Below are 13,655 nucleotides of genomic sequence, written 5' to 3'. Positions count from 1 at the left end.
GGGGGGGGGGGCCTCTCCTCGCCTCAGCCCAGGTAGGGCCCTGCTGCCCGCCCGCCCGCTGAGGCGGCTCTAGGCCTGGGGGGGGTTCTCTGCCATGTCCCTACCGCAGGGCGGCGGGAATTGGGAGCGACAGGGCCGGGGCAGCGACCCCGCTTCCCCCGGTGTCAGTTTTGGTTCCGCGCGTTGCGGGGATTCGCCCTGGCTGTGCCTTGTACCCAGCTCTTCTCAAGCCGCAAGATGGAGGCCAAGGCGGGCAGGCACCGCTCCTGTCAGCGCTGTGCCGGGTCACGGGGAGTGCCTTTCTAAAAGCAGCTTTTCTTTCTCCAGCTGTGTCCCCCCGCCCAGGTGTGAGGTGCCACGCCATGGAGGAGCGCGCCAACCTCATGAACATGATGAAGCTCAGCATCAAAATCCTCATCCAGTCGGCCCTGAGCCTGGGCCGGACGCTGGACTCCGACTTCCCTCCCTTGCAGCAGTTCTTCGTAGTGCTGGAGCACTGCCTCAAGCATGGCCTGAAAGGTGGGCACCCGCTCCCCCGCCGCGGGTCTGGCTGCCGCACTGAGGAGAGGCCGATAAATGAGTCTGTGTCGTGTCTCGCCGTGTCTCCAGTTTGACTTCTCTATGGCATTAATGTTAATTGCATACACTGTGTGATGCTAATCAGTATTACAGATACAACTATGTGGTTACCTTCTGATATACCCTGTATTTTGTGCCTCCTAAACTGTCAAGGTATTTTTAATGCCCCCTTTTCGTTGGCATATTAGGAGCTGGTAAGGCAAAACGCAGACTAACTTTTGTAGTTCTGGAGTTGTTGCTTTTCCTCACGAGCTTCTCTGTATACTCCTTTTAGTGAAGAAGACGTTTATTGGACAGAACAAATCATTTTTTGGTCCTTTGGAGCTAGTGGAAAAACTTTGTCCTGAAGCATCAGATATAGCAACTAGTGTTAAAAATCTGCCAGAGTTAAAGTAAGTTGGTTGTTGGGGATGATGCATTTCATTTGTGCTGCTGGGAAAAAGAATCCTTCGTGTAGTCTCTTGTCTTCCTTAATGAGATCTTGTTCCCAAAGAGAAAAATATGTAGGAGGCATTGACTTCTCCAAGAGATAAGGAGGACATGTCAAAATACTCTCTGCTTCTGATTCAAACAATGCTGTCAGATTAAAAAACAGCATTTGGGAATTTTTATAAGCTTGATAAAAATAACTGTGGAGTCTTCACATATTTTCTTTCTTCTTTCTGTCATTTTTATGGCTTTGTCTGATTTTGTGCATGTGCTAGTAGTATTTCATTTGGATAATTCAGGGTGATGAAAAGAGACTAGTCTTAATGCTTGGATGCATCAGTAGTTGGGTTGTGGTAGTTGAAGATATGTATGTCTTTCCAAGTTAGGAAGATTTTACAAGATAATTTACTTTGCTGAAGCAATGAGATTTACTCAAATGCTTCTGTGTTCTGGAGAGAACACTTTGTGAAAGGAGAGTTTTGAATTGTATAAATCTAGTTAATAAACCATTTTGTTTTTACCAAAACATGCAACTTTTCTTTTTAGGACTGCTGTAGGAAGAGGAAGGGCTTGGCTTTATCTAGCGCTCATGCAAAAGAAACTGGCAGATTATCTCAAAGTACTCTTGGACCATAAGCATCTGTTAAGGTAACAGTACAGACACATGTATACTGTTCACTGACTCATGCAAAAGAAACTGGCAGATTATCTCAAAGTACTCTTGGACCATAAGCACCTGTTAAGGTAACAGTACAGACATATGTATACTGTTCACTGAGTCACTGAAACCTTGCATTGCACGAGTAAGAAGTCATTAATTGACCGCTTTTAAGCTTTTTCTTACATCCTGCAGAGGATCAAGTTGTTTGTTGTTTTTGCATTGAACCTACAGAGGAACAATTAGGGTATTTGAGAGTTCTGCATCTTCCACCTTGTGCAATAAATTAGCAAAGAGGGAGCTTTATAAGGACTATGTTACTATTTATGTTATTTCAGTGATGGAAGCACCATTTTGTTGCAATGTGCAGTGATGCCTTATAATATTTCTTCTAGTGAGTTTTACGAACCTGATGCTTTGATGATGGAGGAAGAAGGAGCAGTCATTGTGGGTCTGCTAGTTGGACTGAACGTTATAGATGCAAACCTATGCTTAAAAGGAGAAGACTTGGACTCCCAGGTGAATATTAAAGCTTAAATAAGATCATTCTATATAAGATTCCAGTAGAATTAAGCACATCTATAAATACAATACTGAGATGGGTCCAGAATTCTTGAATGTGGCACGAAGCCAGGGTTTGCCATTGTTTTCATAAGTGGGCATTTGCTTGTCTTATGATAAATCAAAAATTGGATGAACTAAGCTAATTACAAGAGAGACATTGGCAGGATCAATCCCCTGGGGATTTATGGGAGCTTTTGTTTTGAGAGGCAACGGTGGTTTCTTTTTGGCTTTGGTGTGTGTGTGATGTCACATACCTCTGCTGCTTTAATGAAACAGCTGAGGATTATGAGGAATGTTTTGAGGTATTTATGGTCCAAACAAATAAATGTCCATGAATCTGAGCTTAACTTACTGTGAGTATTTTGTAATTTGAGACCGTGTCCTCTTTCAGCCAGTCTGTTTTACTTTTGAATTAGGTAACCTCTGACAGAATGGGTCAAAAGCATTGCAGAAGTCTAACTCTCTAAGCTGTAAATTAAAAGCATATGTTGCTATAATTTCATTCTTATTAACCTTTTTGCTCTTTAAAAGATAATCTTGCAGAAAATAATGTTGACATTATTGTGCCTGTTCTACAAATTATGAACATGGCTAACTATTTATAAAAACTAAATGTCACATCTTAAATGTGCTTAAATGTCACATCTCCATAAGATACTGTATTTGTTTTAAGAAAGCATGATTTAAGTTGTTTTTTTTTCTGGTTGGGTTTTTTAATTGTTTGTTTGATTGCTTGTTTTGTGGGGTGAAGGGGTAGACAGGGGAACAGGAATATCATGTTTGGAAGCTTGTAATGTTTCCCACATTGAATCAAGAAAAAGCACTTAAGTATCCATCTCTTTAAGTAGTGGTTTATGGAAATGCTGTCAAAACTGATAACTAGGTAACGGATAACAGTACTGAGCACACTGAATATGGTTATTTTGATGCTTTTATGACAAACTTATATGTTTGCTTCTCACTAGCTGTCTTTCTAAACTTAAGCTTCAGTTGTTTACCTTTTTTCAAATATAAATTAATGCCTGCTGCTACACAGAATTACGCTGTGAAGGTGTGTTAATGTCTTAAATATATTTTTCAGGTCGGAGTGATTGATTTCTCCTTGTACCTTAAGGAAACACAGGACAGTGATAGCAAACAGTATGTATGGTGAATTAGTGATTCTAAATTTTTATGGTTTTTGTAGAACAAACCTGTCAGATGGTCTGTGGAGCACACGGGTACTAGAGAGCTTGAACACTTTTAACCATTAAAAAAAAAAGAGAATCCAATATAGGTTTTGTTAGCTAAAAAGTCGTAATTTTCAAAGGTTGAGCCCATGCTGGTTTTAACAATGACATAGTGTGGGGAGTTTGTGTCTTTAGCTGGGACCAAATTAAAAGCTCCCAGAATTTTAGGTTTTGTTTTTACTGGGTTTTAGAAGACGTGATCTGCCAGGTCACCCACTGCTAGATTGCTGCTTTGTTTCTGAGTGCTGTTTCAGAAACACTTTCAATTAAGTAGCTGTCTTTGTGGGAGAGGTCAATTATATAGGAAAAATGTACTTTTAGGTTAAATGTTAGGTGAATTGGAGACTGTAACTTTTAGCATCACTGTGTCTGGAAGACCTGTAGTGAATGGAGGGGGCATAGTTTGTGTGCTTCCTGTGCTGTTTAACTGCTCAGGAAAAGCATATAAAGAGCTGCTTCATCTCCCTAGTGCTTCCCAACTAGCTTAGGCACAAGTGTTTTATATGAAAAGGAGGAAGGGATTCAACTCAGTTTGCAAGTCTATGCTGAAAACTTTAGTACAAACGAACATTCTGGAATGAAGGGAGTTTCTTCTCAATCAATAAATTCTCTCTTTTTCAACTAGAGATGGAGGGATTACAGCTGTCCTTGACCAGAAGCACTACGTGGAAGAACTTAACCGACATCTAAGGTGGGATTTTCATCTATTCTAATGTACAAATATTTGTCCTGTTTAGCTTTTCCAGTATGGCTTTGCATGGCTCTGCTGTCAATCTCGTAGATTTTGGTCTGATATTGAAATTCCTTTTCTCATTATTTCCTAAAATCCTAGTTTGTTTTGCAGTCTTACTCTTCTGATGGCATACACAATGCAGAATACAAGTCTGTGTAATAACAGTTGACTTTTTTGAGACTTATTAGTGATTATCAGAAGATTTTGGAGCTACTTTTTCAAGAGAAAGCTATAGCAAGTGCATCTGGGAATTAATTCTTCAAAGGAAGAGTCTCTATTCTTCCCCCACAGGTTGCACAGTGGTAGGAGCCGGCGCCACTTACCCTTTTGCACATCAGAGAGGTGTTAAGACAGCAAAAGCTTAAGCCAGAAATAGGGCTGCCAATGTGTAGGGAAATGCATGATCCTCTCAGGGCTTAAAAGGGACAATGCTCCTTCCTCTGAGTTCCTTGCTGGCTCACCAAAGTATTTCATTGTTAACAAATGCAAGTTGGTGAAAGTATTATTGAGGACAGGAATAAATGCTGAACACTGTCACTCCTTTTATTGTTTTTATGCATCTCTTTTCCTTCCTGCAGTTGCACGGTTGCGGATCTTCAGAACAAAATAGACTGTTTGGAAAAGACCAATTCAAAACTCCAGGAAGAGGTTTGTGGCTGGTTTGTTAGATATTTCTCATAGCTCTTTTCCATCAGCAGCAAGACTTCCTAAGAATATACCTTGGGAGCAAAAATATTTGAGTTGATACTAGTGAAATGGGGGGATTAGTAGGACTGGCATGAGTTGGCACATGGGCAAAGCCCTGTGGAAAGCTGCTGCCTTATGTTAGCTGTTAAAATGTTTGGGCACCTATTTGTTAGACCCATTTCCTTAGTCAATTTTTTGTCTTGCAATGGTGTTTCCACCCAAAAGTAACCATACCACCACTGTAATGAACATGACTCGTCCCTCTTCCTTCTGCATATACCCATGTATTTATCATGCGAGCTAAACAGAACTCAGAAGAAGAGAAGGAAACTAATCACACTTCAGTTTGGAAATCTTTCCTAGCAGGGAATTGAAATAGAATCCAGCAGCATGCATGATAATGGTTATTTTGGTTTTTGTGGTGTGGTGGGTTTACAGACACTATAAACTATATATATATATTTATATCTGTGTGTCAAGTGCTTTTTAGGGTATCTCAGCTTGATACTGCCATAAGGTTCCAGGAGTGAATGTCAGCTATGACTCTTAGTTCATACCAGAATGAATACCACGGATCACAGAGCTGGGGTGGATTTTAGCCTTTTACAGTAGGATGTGTTTCTTTGCATGGTTAATATTTAAAAATACTTGATGAGGGCGTGAAGCAGAAGTCAAGTGAACAAACATTGGTGGGCTTAATCATTGAGGCTGTAGAGTGAGTGTGGCTGCAAAAAGGTCAGGCAGCTTCTGTGGACAATGAAAGGGACAAAAGGGGAAGTGAGCAGTGCACCTGCTGCAAAGGCTGAGCTACTAACTTTAGAATTCCTCCAGATGTTGCTTGTACAGTGATTAAACATAGATGTGTTCTCTTTGTAAACAGCTTGCAGCAGCAACTGACCGAATTGGATCACTTCAGGAAGAGCAGCAGCAATTAAAACAACAAAACGAATTAATTCGTGAACGGAGTGAAAAAAGTGTTGAGGTGGGACACCTATTTATAGATTACAAGGATCATTAAAATAAGTGATCTCTTTTGATCAACTGTAGGCAGTGCTCTCGAAAGCACTTTGAGCTGGAATGCTAAGCACAGTTTAAAATGCTGCTGTGTAGATTGCTGTGTGATACACACAGGCGTTAGATTTTGCTGTTCTTTGCTACACACTCAAACATATACCTGAAGAAGGGAGAAAGGATTAAAAGTATTAAAACAGTTTCTCTTTATTTTGACTCTGTTCTTTGAAACTTGGGCTTACTAACGTTTGCCTGCTTATTAGTTGTAAAATAGGAGGATTTTACTTGAAATAGCACACAGAAATATTGTATTAACATGCAAGAACTTCAGCCAAACTTTAAATAAGTATCTTTGTGACCCTAGGTGGGTTTTTTTGTTAATGTTTCCTTTAGGTAACAAAAGAGGATACAAAAGTAGAATTGGATACTTACAAGCAGTCACGCCAGGGTCTGGATGAAATGTACAGTGATGTTTGGAAGCAGTTGAAAGAAGAAAAAAAAATTAGGCTGGTAAGGAAACTTAACTGTAGAAAATTAAATGAAAGATACAGGATTCTGACCTCAGACTAATACAGTTTGTGAATGGGGTTGTATGGGTTTTGGAAATGCTTATCCCTGACATATGACTACATAACAATAACTGGGAAATCTCTTTCTAAGGAACTAGAGAAAGAGTTGGAGCTACAAATTGGAATGAAAACGGAAATGGAAATTGCCATGAAACTTCTGGAAAAAGATACTCATGAAAAACAAGACACTTTAGTTGCACTTCGCCAACAGTTAGAAGAAGTGAAGGCTATTAACTTGCAGATGTTTCACAAATCTCAGGTATGAGCATAGTGGAGAACAGAAAGAACAGCTGTGCTGGTGGTCTTTACCCATTAATTGTGCACTGGGGGTGCATATGCCCTTATGCATCTGAAGTAATACTGAGATGCAACGATTTTCTGAAGAATATATATTTTCAAACTTTTAATTTTTTTTATTATGCTTCATTATTGGTATTATATGGGGTATGGTAGGAAAGGAGGGGAGTTTCCTTCAGTGTGCTTCATAGTGTGCAATTGGATCATCCAGCAAATATATATACTGATAGGCATTTCTACAAAGAAGCGATGGAGTAGTAGTGTGCACACAGAATGCCCAGAGCTTGTCTCCATTAATGAAATGAGTTTAACATTAATCAGTCTAACCAGACTGCCCCTCCCATACTTGGTGCCAGAAACCCAGAGGGGATTTCTCTCAGTTTTTATGGACTGTTTCCTGATGCCTGTTCAGGCTTTATCTGGACCTTTGCTTCCTTCACAGATGCACAGAAACTTGCGAGGCCGTGGCCAGTGAAGCCCCAGTGCTGAGCTATGCCTTGGCTTTCAAAAGCAGTATTTATTTTGTTGGGGTTTTTTTGGCTTCCTGCTTCCATGCCCGCTGAGTGCAGTGGATACATTCAAATCATAATTGATATTCTTAGCCTGTCAATTTAATCTGATAATTTCTTTCTTCGAGTTTGTTTCTAAAGAGAAGATTTTTGTCTTGTAGATGATCTCATAGGTCGAAACGTAGTACAGTTAAGGTTTTTTTCAGAGATCTTAACAAAAACAGTTGAGGCACATCTGCTTGGTATTACCGGCATTTTGTTTGTACATTCCAGTTAGACCCAGGCATGGCCTGTAACGAGCTAAACATTTCTTTATCTAGTGACAGACTTTCATTAAACACTTTGCACTTTAGAAAACTATAAAGTGTTTTACCTGGAATATCTATTCACTTATTCCTGCAGAATGCAGAGAGTTCATTACAGCAGAAAACAGAAGCCATATCCTCTTTTGAAGGAAAAACAAATGAGATGATGTCCTCAATGAAACAAATGGAAGAGAGGTAATAACTGCAAGCTCAAAAAGTCAACACTGAAGTCAGTAGAAACCTGAAACTTCTATCGGATGACCTTTCATACACCTCCTGTAAAGACTTGGGGCGTGCGTGCCAGTGTGACATTCTTTTTCCTTTCTCTTTGTTATCACCCTCTGCGTTTGCCTGTTCCCTTTTTTCCAGGCAAACATGCCCATGATTGACCCATTTGAAAACCATAACTCTTTCCATAGGCAGGCTGTTCAGAAACATGTTGACTTTAGTTAAAGATCCAGTATGACTCTTGCTTTTGGGGTGGGGGTTTTTTCAGAAATAGTTGCTTGCAAAGGTGTGGGGTTGTGGTTTTGTTTTTTCTTCACTAACATTTTCAGTTCAAGCTTTTATAAAGATCTGTGTGGTGAATCTAAAAGAAGAGAAGGAGGGGGTGTAGGTGAGGAGTATGTAAATGGACAACAAATGTACCTGTTCCTTGCTTTGCAGATTGCAGCACGCAGAAAAGGCAAGGCAGGCTGCTGAAGAAAGATGCAACAAGATGAAGCAAGAGCTTGCTGGCCGGCTTGACACTTGTCGGCAGCAGATGTCCCAACTGGACAGCAAATGGTATTTCATCTGATAATCAGGCTTTTTACCTTCTCTTCTACCTTTTCTTTAAGAAGTGCTTTCTACACCTTTTGTGCTAAGGTCTAAAGAGAGGTAGGCTTGAGTTATATAGGGTTCAGCAAGTGTTGACAGAAGTACACAAGATTTGAGAAAGCACAGCATATCTGTATTGTGCACCGTTAGCAAGAGGATTTTGAAAGGCTTTTTCCAGAACATCCCATTCAGAGCACAAAGTGCCAGTAGAAATGTGGTCATTCTGACTAACAATGGAGCTTTCAGTTGCTTTTTTACTAAGTCAGGAGATAGACACACTTGTAGGCTGAGCATGTAAGTGACTGTCATCCCAATGGATTGTGTGTTTTGAAGGGGTTTGGGGGTATCCTGGTGTTCTTAGGGAATGTTAATCCTCTAAGGGTTTCTAATACCTATAGAAAATGCTCCGTTCACTGTTCAGACTTCAGGGTAAAGTGTAATTTTTAAACATGGCTGTTTAAATACAGGTGATCAAATACGTACTTGTGGGGATCGGTTTTGGTTTTGGTTTGGTTTTTTTTGTTTGTTGTCTTTTTCTTCTAGCCATCCATTGCTGCTTGTTTTTTGTGACCTGAAATTGCTATTACAGTTTCTGATGTCTGCTGCCATAACATCCCTGTTTTTTCCTTTCCCAGAACACCACTCTAGTTTTTGCCCTCTTTTGGACAAGGTTTCTTCTTCTCATGCTGTTGCTATCCTTAAGTGCTATAGGATATTTTTCTGCTATAGGGTTTCTTAGAATGAATTATTTTTAAATAGCTCAACTCTGGAAAAGGAGTTAAAATCTGAAAAGGAACAGAGACAAACTTTGCAAAAAGAACTACACCAAGAGAAGGATGCTGCAACTCTGCTTAAAACGGAACTGCAACAAATGGAAGGACTGAAAAAGGTAAGTGCAGTGTAAATGTGTTGAGGATTAAAGCTGACCTAGAACCAGGGCAATGTTTGCATCTCTAGTAGAGTGTTTCTTCTGTGAATGGTTTCAAAACCTCAGCTGCTGTAACACAAACTTGCACATGAAATGCCAGCAGAGGGCTCAGGCAGTGAAAACAGCTGTAGCTGGAGGAGGCTGAGGAGGTTTGTGCCTGCCCTGCCTTGGCTGCACGTCTGAGCCGCTCACCAGCCGCAGCTGAACCTGAGGGGGGACAAAACGCTCATCAGCTGTCCCACGGTGACATACTCCTGCTCAGGGAGGAAGTGGCAAGTTCGGAACTTTTAGAGACAGCCTGAGGTCTTTCAGCTCTATGTAATAAAATAAGAACATGTTCTCAAGCACTCAAAACAACTGAATGCAATTTACTTTTTAAGCATGAGCATTCTTGTTAGCCTAAAGAGAATTTGCTTCTCTGTATCGAGCAGTTTAGCTTTTGAGGGCACAGTTGTACACCAGTATGTGTGGGCATGGGACTGCTGCATTCTAGCTGTGCCCAGGGATGTTTAAAGCCTGAAAAGCTTTCTCTCTTTCTGGTAAATGTGGTTAAAAGATTTCATTGTGTGTGCTCTACAAGAACCCATGGATGGTTCACCCCTGTAATTCTAAAACTCAAGCCTTACAAATAGGGAGCTTTGTAAAGGAGCTTATTCTTGTGAAGTGCTTGGGTAGTTTAGATCAACCAACCTAAGTTATAGGTCCAACTCAGCACACAACAAACTTGATTTTGTGCTTGATTTTGTAGGAGCTGAGAAAACTGCAAGATGAGAAGCAGCAGTTAGAGAAAGTCTGTGAGGAGCAGGAGCAAGCCCTTCAGGAAATGGGACTTCATCTCAGCCAGTAAGTTCTGGGGACTGAGCTCCTCTACATGAGGTAACCTGGAGAATGGAGCATCAAACTGATACAAATAATTTTTAAACACGTCCAGTTATAAAAATTAACAACCATGAGAATTTTAGGAGGCAATTGCTGCACAAGGGAAACGAAACAGCCATGAAATAGAAGTGGGGGAAGAAAGGATCTTGAGTAAGCATGAGTGAGATGGCTGAGAGAGGAAACGATACAGTAAATGCTGAGTTCTTACAGCAGAACTGTGCTTTTCCCCCATTTTTCTGAATACACTAAAAAGGGGACAAACCCTGAGGTGAGAGAGCTTCCCAGTGACACCAACTGGTTCAGAGCTTGTAACAGGGCCCTGACTGAGGAATTACAGTTCAGGTTCAGTGGCTGGACTGTGGAATGGCAGGTGACATTGAACACCTAAATGTAAAGTCACACAGAGGGAGTAATTCTTACTTTTTTTCCCAGATCGAAGCTGAAGATGGAAGATATTAAAGAAGTAAATAAAGCGCTGAAGGTACTCTGCATCTCATGGATACTTTGACTAAACATACACATTTCATTCAACACAATCAAATTTCACCACATTTATCCTCCTTTAAAAGATAGCTTTTGAAAAATACCAACGATGTTGGTAAGCTGCCTTTTGATTTTTATTTTATAAATTTATTTGTATGTACAGTGAGGTTTTCGTTCCGATTTTCTAGGGCCATACCTGGCTGAAGGATGACGAAGCGACACACTGCAAGCAATGCGAGAAGGAGTTCTCTATCTCCAGGAGGAAGGTAGGGATGTTCAGTGGATTTTATTTTTTTTCCTTTTGTCATGGAAAACAAAAATTGGTCTGTGGCCTGGTTGGCTCGGGAAGATGACACTGCTTCAATTCCACACCCTGTTGGCATGAGAAATACATAGAGAAGTCATTTGGTATTTCCCATCCTAAAAGTAATCTTCATGGTAGGGAGCTGTTGTGGGCTGTGTTCCTGTGGTGGTTCGTCTCCCTGAAAGGTGTGCAGTGAGGGGGCCCTTGTGGCTGCTGGGGGGGTCCTGCTCGGTGGTTGGGGACAGCTGGGACACCAGCAGCCCTGGACCAGCCTCTGCCTGCCCTCCTGAAAGCCCACCCGGCTGCTGGGGAGCCACGCTCTGACACGGCAGCGCGGAGGGAAGCCGGGGTGTGCGGGGATCACCCCAGGGAGGGAGGGAAACCAGGGTGTGCAGGGGTCACCCCGGGGAGGGAGGGAAGGAAGCCAGGCTGTGCGGGGGTCACCCCAGGGAAGGAGGGAGGGAAGGAAGCTGGGGTGTGCAGGGGTCACCCCGCTTGGGTTCCATCCTCTGCACAGGAGGAGGTGCTGCCGGGAGGGCTGGGCCTGTGGGGAACCGGAGGGTGATGTCAGTGGCCTCCAGAAGCTTTTCTAAGGTCTGCTTTCTCTCTTCCTGAGGCGGGTTTTTGGGGCTGTGCTTACTCTGCCTCTCTGTTTGCAGCATCACTGCAGAAACTGCGGGGACATCTTCTGCAACACGTGTTCCAGTAACGAACTGGCGCTGCCGTCGTACCCGAAGCCTGTCCGTGTTTGCGATACCTGTCACACTTTACTCCTTCAGCGGTGTTCGTCTAATTCCTCCTAAGGCTTCCCTAACCCTGACAGGACCACTTCAACATTGGAAAAGTAGCCATTATTTTTTTAATTCTGAATTGCAGGCACCACCCTCTGCGGGGCAGGCTGCCTGGGCACTAATATTATCCACTGTCAAACAGAGCGGTGTAAAATAATTTGTAGGGATTATGCACACTAATATTCCTCCAACTGGAATGATTAAAAAAAAAATAATCTATCAGCTGTAATTTCCCTTCAAGTTCTATTTGAAACTAAAATGCAAATTCACTTTTCTGACTTTTGTAGGTATTTGTATTAAAATTTGTATATGGCATTTCTACATTTATTTGATCCCTCTAGACGTCGCTGTCCTTCTGCACATTAACTTCTGTTCCCCCCCGTCCCCGCCGCAGGCGCTCCTGTGTCTCACTGGCTCCTGTACAGTTTTGTATTTGCTCTAAGTACAGAGAAAGGTCAATTTATTAATTGTCTATAGAAAGAGCTTTATGATGAGTGTCGATGAATGTGCCTTCTGTTCACTGCAGAGTCAAAACCTACACCCTGTACTTGCTCGGAGTGGCTGTGCCCACAGTACGGCGGTTACACAATAAAGCCTTTTGCAAAAACTGGAATGGAGAATGAAGTTGTGATTTCTGACAGCTGTTGGTGATGGATCCTGGAAGAGATTGTTCTTGTACAGCCCCGCACAGTGTGAGGTGATCTTGAATAACTGACCAACAAGTTGAAGCTCAAGGTGTTCTCGTGGGAGGTGCCAGGCAAAGCCAAGGCTCTGCAGTGGCAGCCAACGGCTTCCCGGCCTCCCAGGAAGGTGAGCAGTGACCCCAGCATGTATCAGCAAGGGTGCATGGCTCTCATTAATGAGGTTAATGAGACAGTCAGAAGTACAGTTTGCCACACGGTGTTAATGAACCACCAGCTCAGAGCTGTCCAGTTACACCAGTGGGGACAGTGGAGCTGGGAGTGACCCCAGCATGTATCAGCAAGGGTGCATGGCTCTCATTAATGAGGTTAATGAGACAGTCAGAAGTACAGTTTGCCACACGGTGTTAATGAACCACCAGCTCAGAGCTGTCCAGTTACACCAGTGGGGACAGTGGAGCTGGGCAGGGACCCCCATGTCCCCAGCAGCACCCGTGCTGCCGGGTGAGTGCCCGCGGTGCAGAGCAGCTCTGGGCAAGGGACACGTCCTGCACAGAGGCTTCATTTGGAACAGGACAAGCCAAGGCAAGACCCCGCTCTGCCCTTGGGCTGTTTAATTTCCCCAGCTCTGCTGTGAGCTCAGCAGGGACACCACCTCCAGCACCAACCCCACCACATCCCTCACATCCCAGGAATGGAACAGGGCTCTAACAGCAATGACAACCCCAACCGCAGCAAGAAGCTCTCAGGATTCACCCCCTCTAGCTCCGCTGCTGCAAAACCCCCATGGTGTGTTTTTCTGATTTCTAACCCTTAGGGAAGAATGGTTCAAATTTGCCCAAAGTGGCAAAATGCCTGGCAGCAGATGCCTTATTATTTCAGGGGAAGTTCCAGCATTTCTCAAACTCAGCTGCATATAAAACCCTGTTTCAGTGTGATGTTCATCAACACGGTGAATTTATTGAACCAGGGTTGCAGCAGAGTGAGTCGATGCAGTGCTTTGGCTCCCAAGAGACACCCCCAGAAGTACAGAATCCAAATTTGCCCAAAGTGGCAAAATGCCTGGCAGCAGATGCCTTATTATTTCAGGGGAAGTTCCAGCACTTCTCAAACTCAGCTGCTTATAAAGCCATGTTTCAGTGTGATGTTCATCAACAAGGTGAATTTACTGAACCAGGGTTGCAGCAGAGTCAGTGGATGCAGCGCTTTGGCTCCTAAGAGACACCCCCAGCAAGTACAG

At 42.7% G+C, this 13,655-nt stretch overlaps 1 protein-coding gene across 3 annotated transcripts in view; it reads left to right on the top strand.

Moving 5' to 3' along the window:
- RUFY1 (RUN and FYVE domain containing 1) overlaps positions 1–12,387 on the top strand; it is a 15,767-nt gene extending 3,380 nt beyond the window's left edge. Inside the window, exons 1-18 of one of the 3 annotated variants that reach the window (XM_014947868.1) lie at positions 7–32; positions 328–519; positions 854–971; positions 1,555–1,656; positions 2,062–2,185; positions 3,312–3,370; positions 4,085–4,150; positions 4,771–4,840; positions 5,760–5,861; positions 6,284–6,400; positions 6,551–6,718; positions 7,668–7,765; positions 8,237–8,356; positions 9,149–9,278; positions 10,066–10,160; positions 10,629–10,677; positions 10,868–10,945; positions 11,643–11,786. In XM_014947868.1, coding sequence (XP_014803354.1) covers positions 363–519; positions 854–971; positions 1,555–1,656; positions 2,062–2,185; positions 3,312–3,370; positions 4,085–4,150; positions 4,771–4,840; positions 5,760–5,861; positions 6,284–6,400; positions 6,551–6,718; positions 7,668–7,765; positions 8,237–8,356; positions 9,149–9,278; positions 10,066–10,160; positions 10,629–10,677; positions 10,868–10,945; positions 11,643–11,786 — 1,797 coding nt within the window. In that variant the 5' untranslated portion in view covers positions 7–32; positions 328–362. Of the gene's footprint in view, positions 1–6; positions 33–327; positions 520–853; positions 972–1,554; positions 1,657–2,061; positions 2,186–3,311; positions 3,371–4,084; positions 4,151–4,770; positions 4,841–5,759; positions 5,862–6,283; positions 6,401–6,550; positions 6,719–7,667; positions 7,766–8,236; positions 8,357–9,148; positions 9,279–10,065; positions 10,161–10,628; positions 10,678–10,867; positions 10,946–11,642 lie in introns of those variants that run through there. The other 2 variants (XM_014947866.1, XM_014947867.1) reach the window with 2 other exon arrangements.
- The last annotated feature ends 1,268 nt before the right edge of the window (positions 12,388–13,655 follow it).

The sequence above is a fragment of the Calidris pugnax genome, unplaced genomic scaffold, assembly GCF_001431845.1.
Source record: "Calidris pugnax isolate Ruff unplaced genomic scaffold, ASM143184v1 scaffold27, whole genome shotgun sequence".
NCBI classification, from domain to species: Eukaryota; Metazoa; Chordata; class Aves; order Charadriiformes; family Scolopacidae; genus Calidris; species Calidris pugnax.
This window is presented reverse-complemented; position numbering and strand designations above follow the sequence as displayed.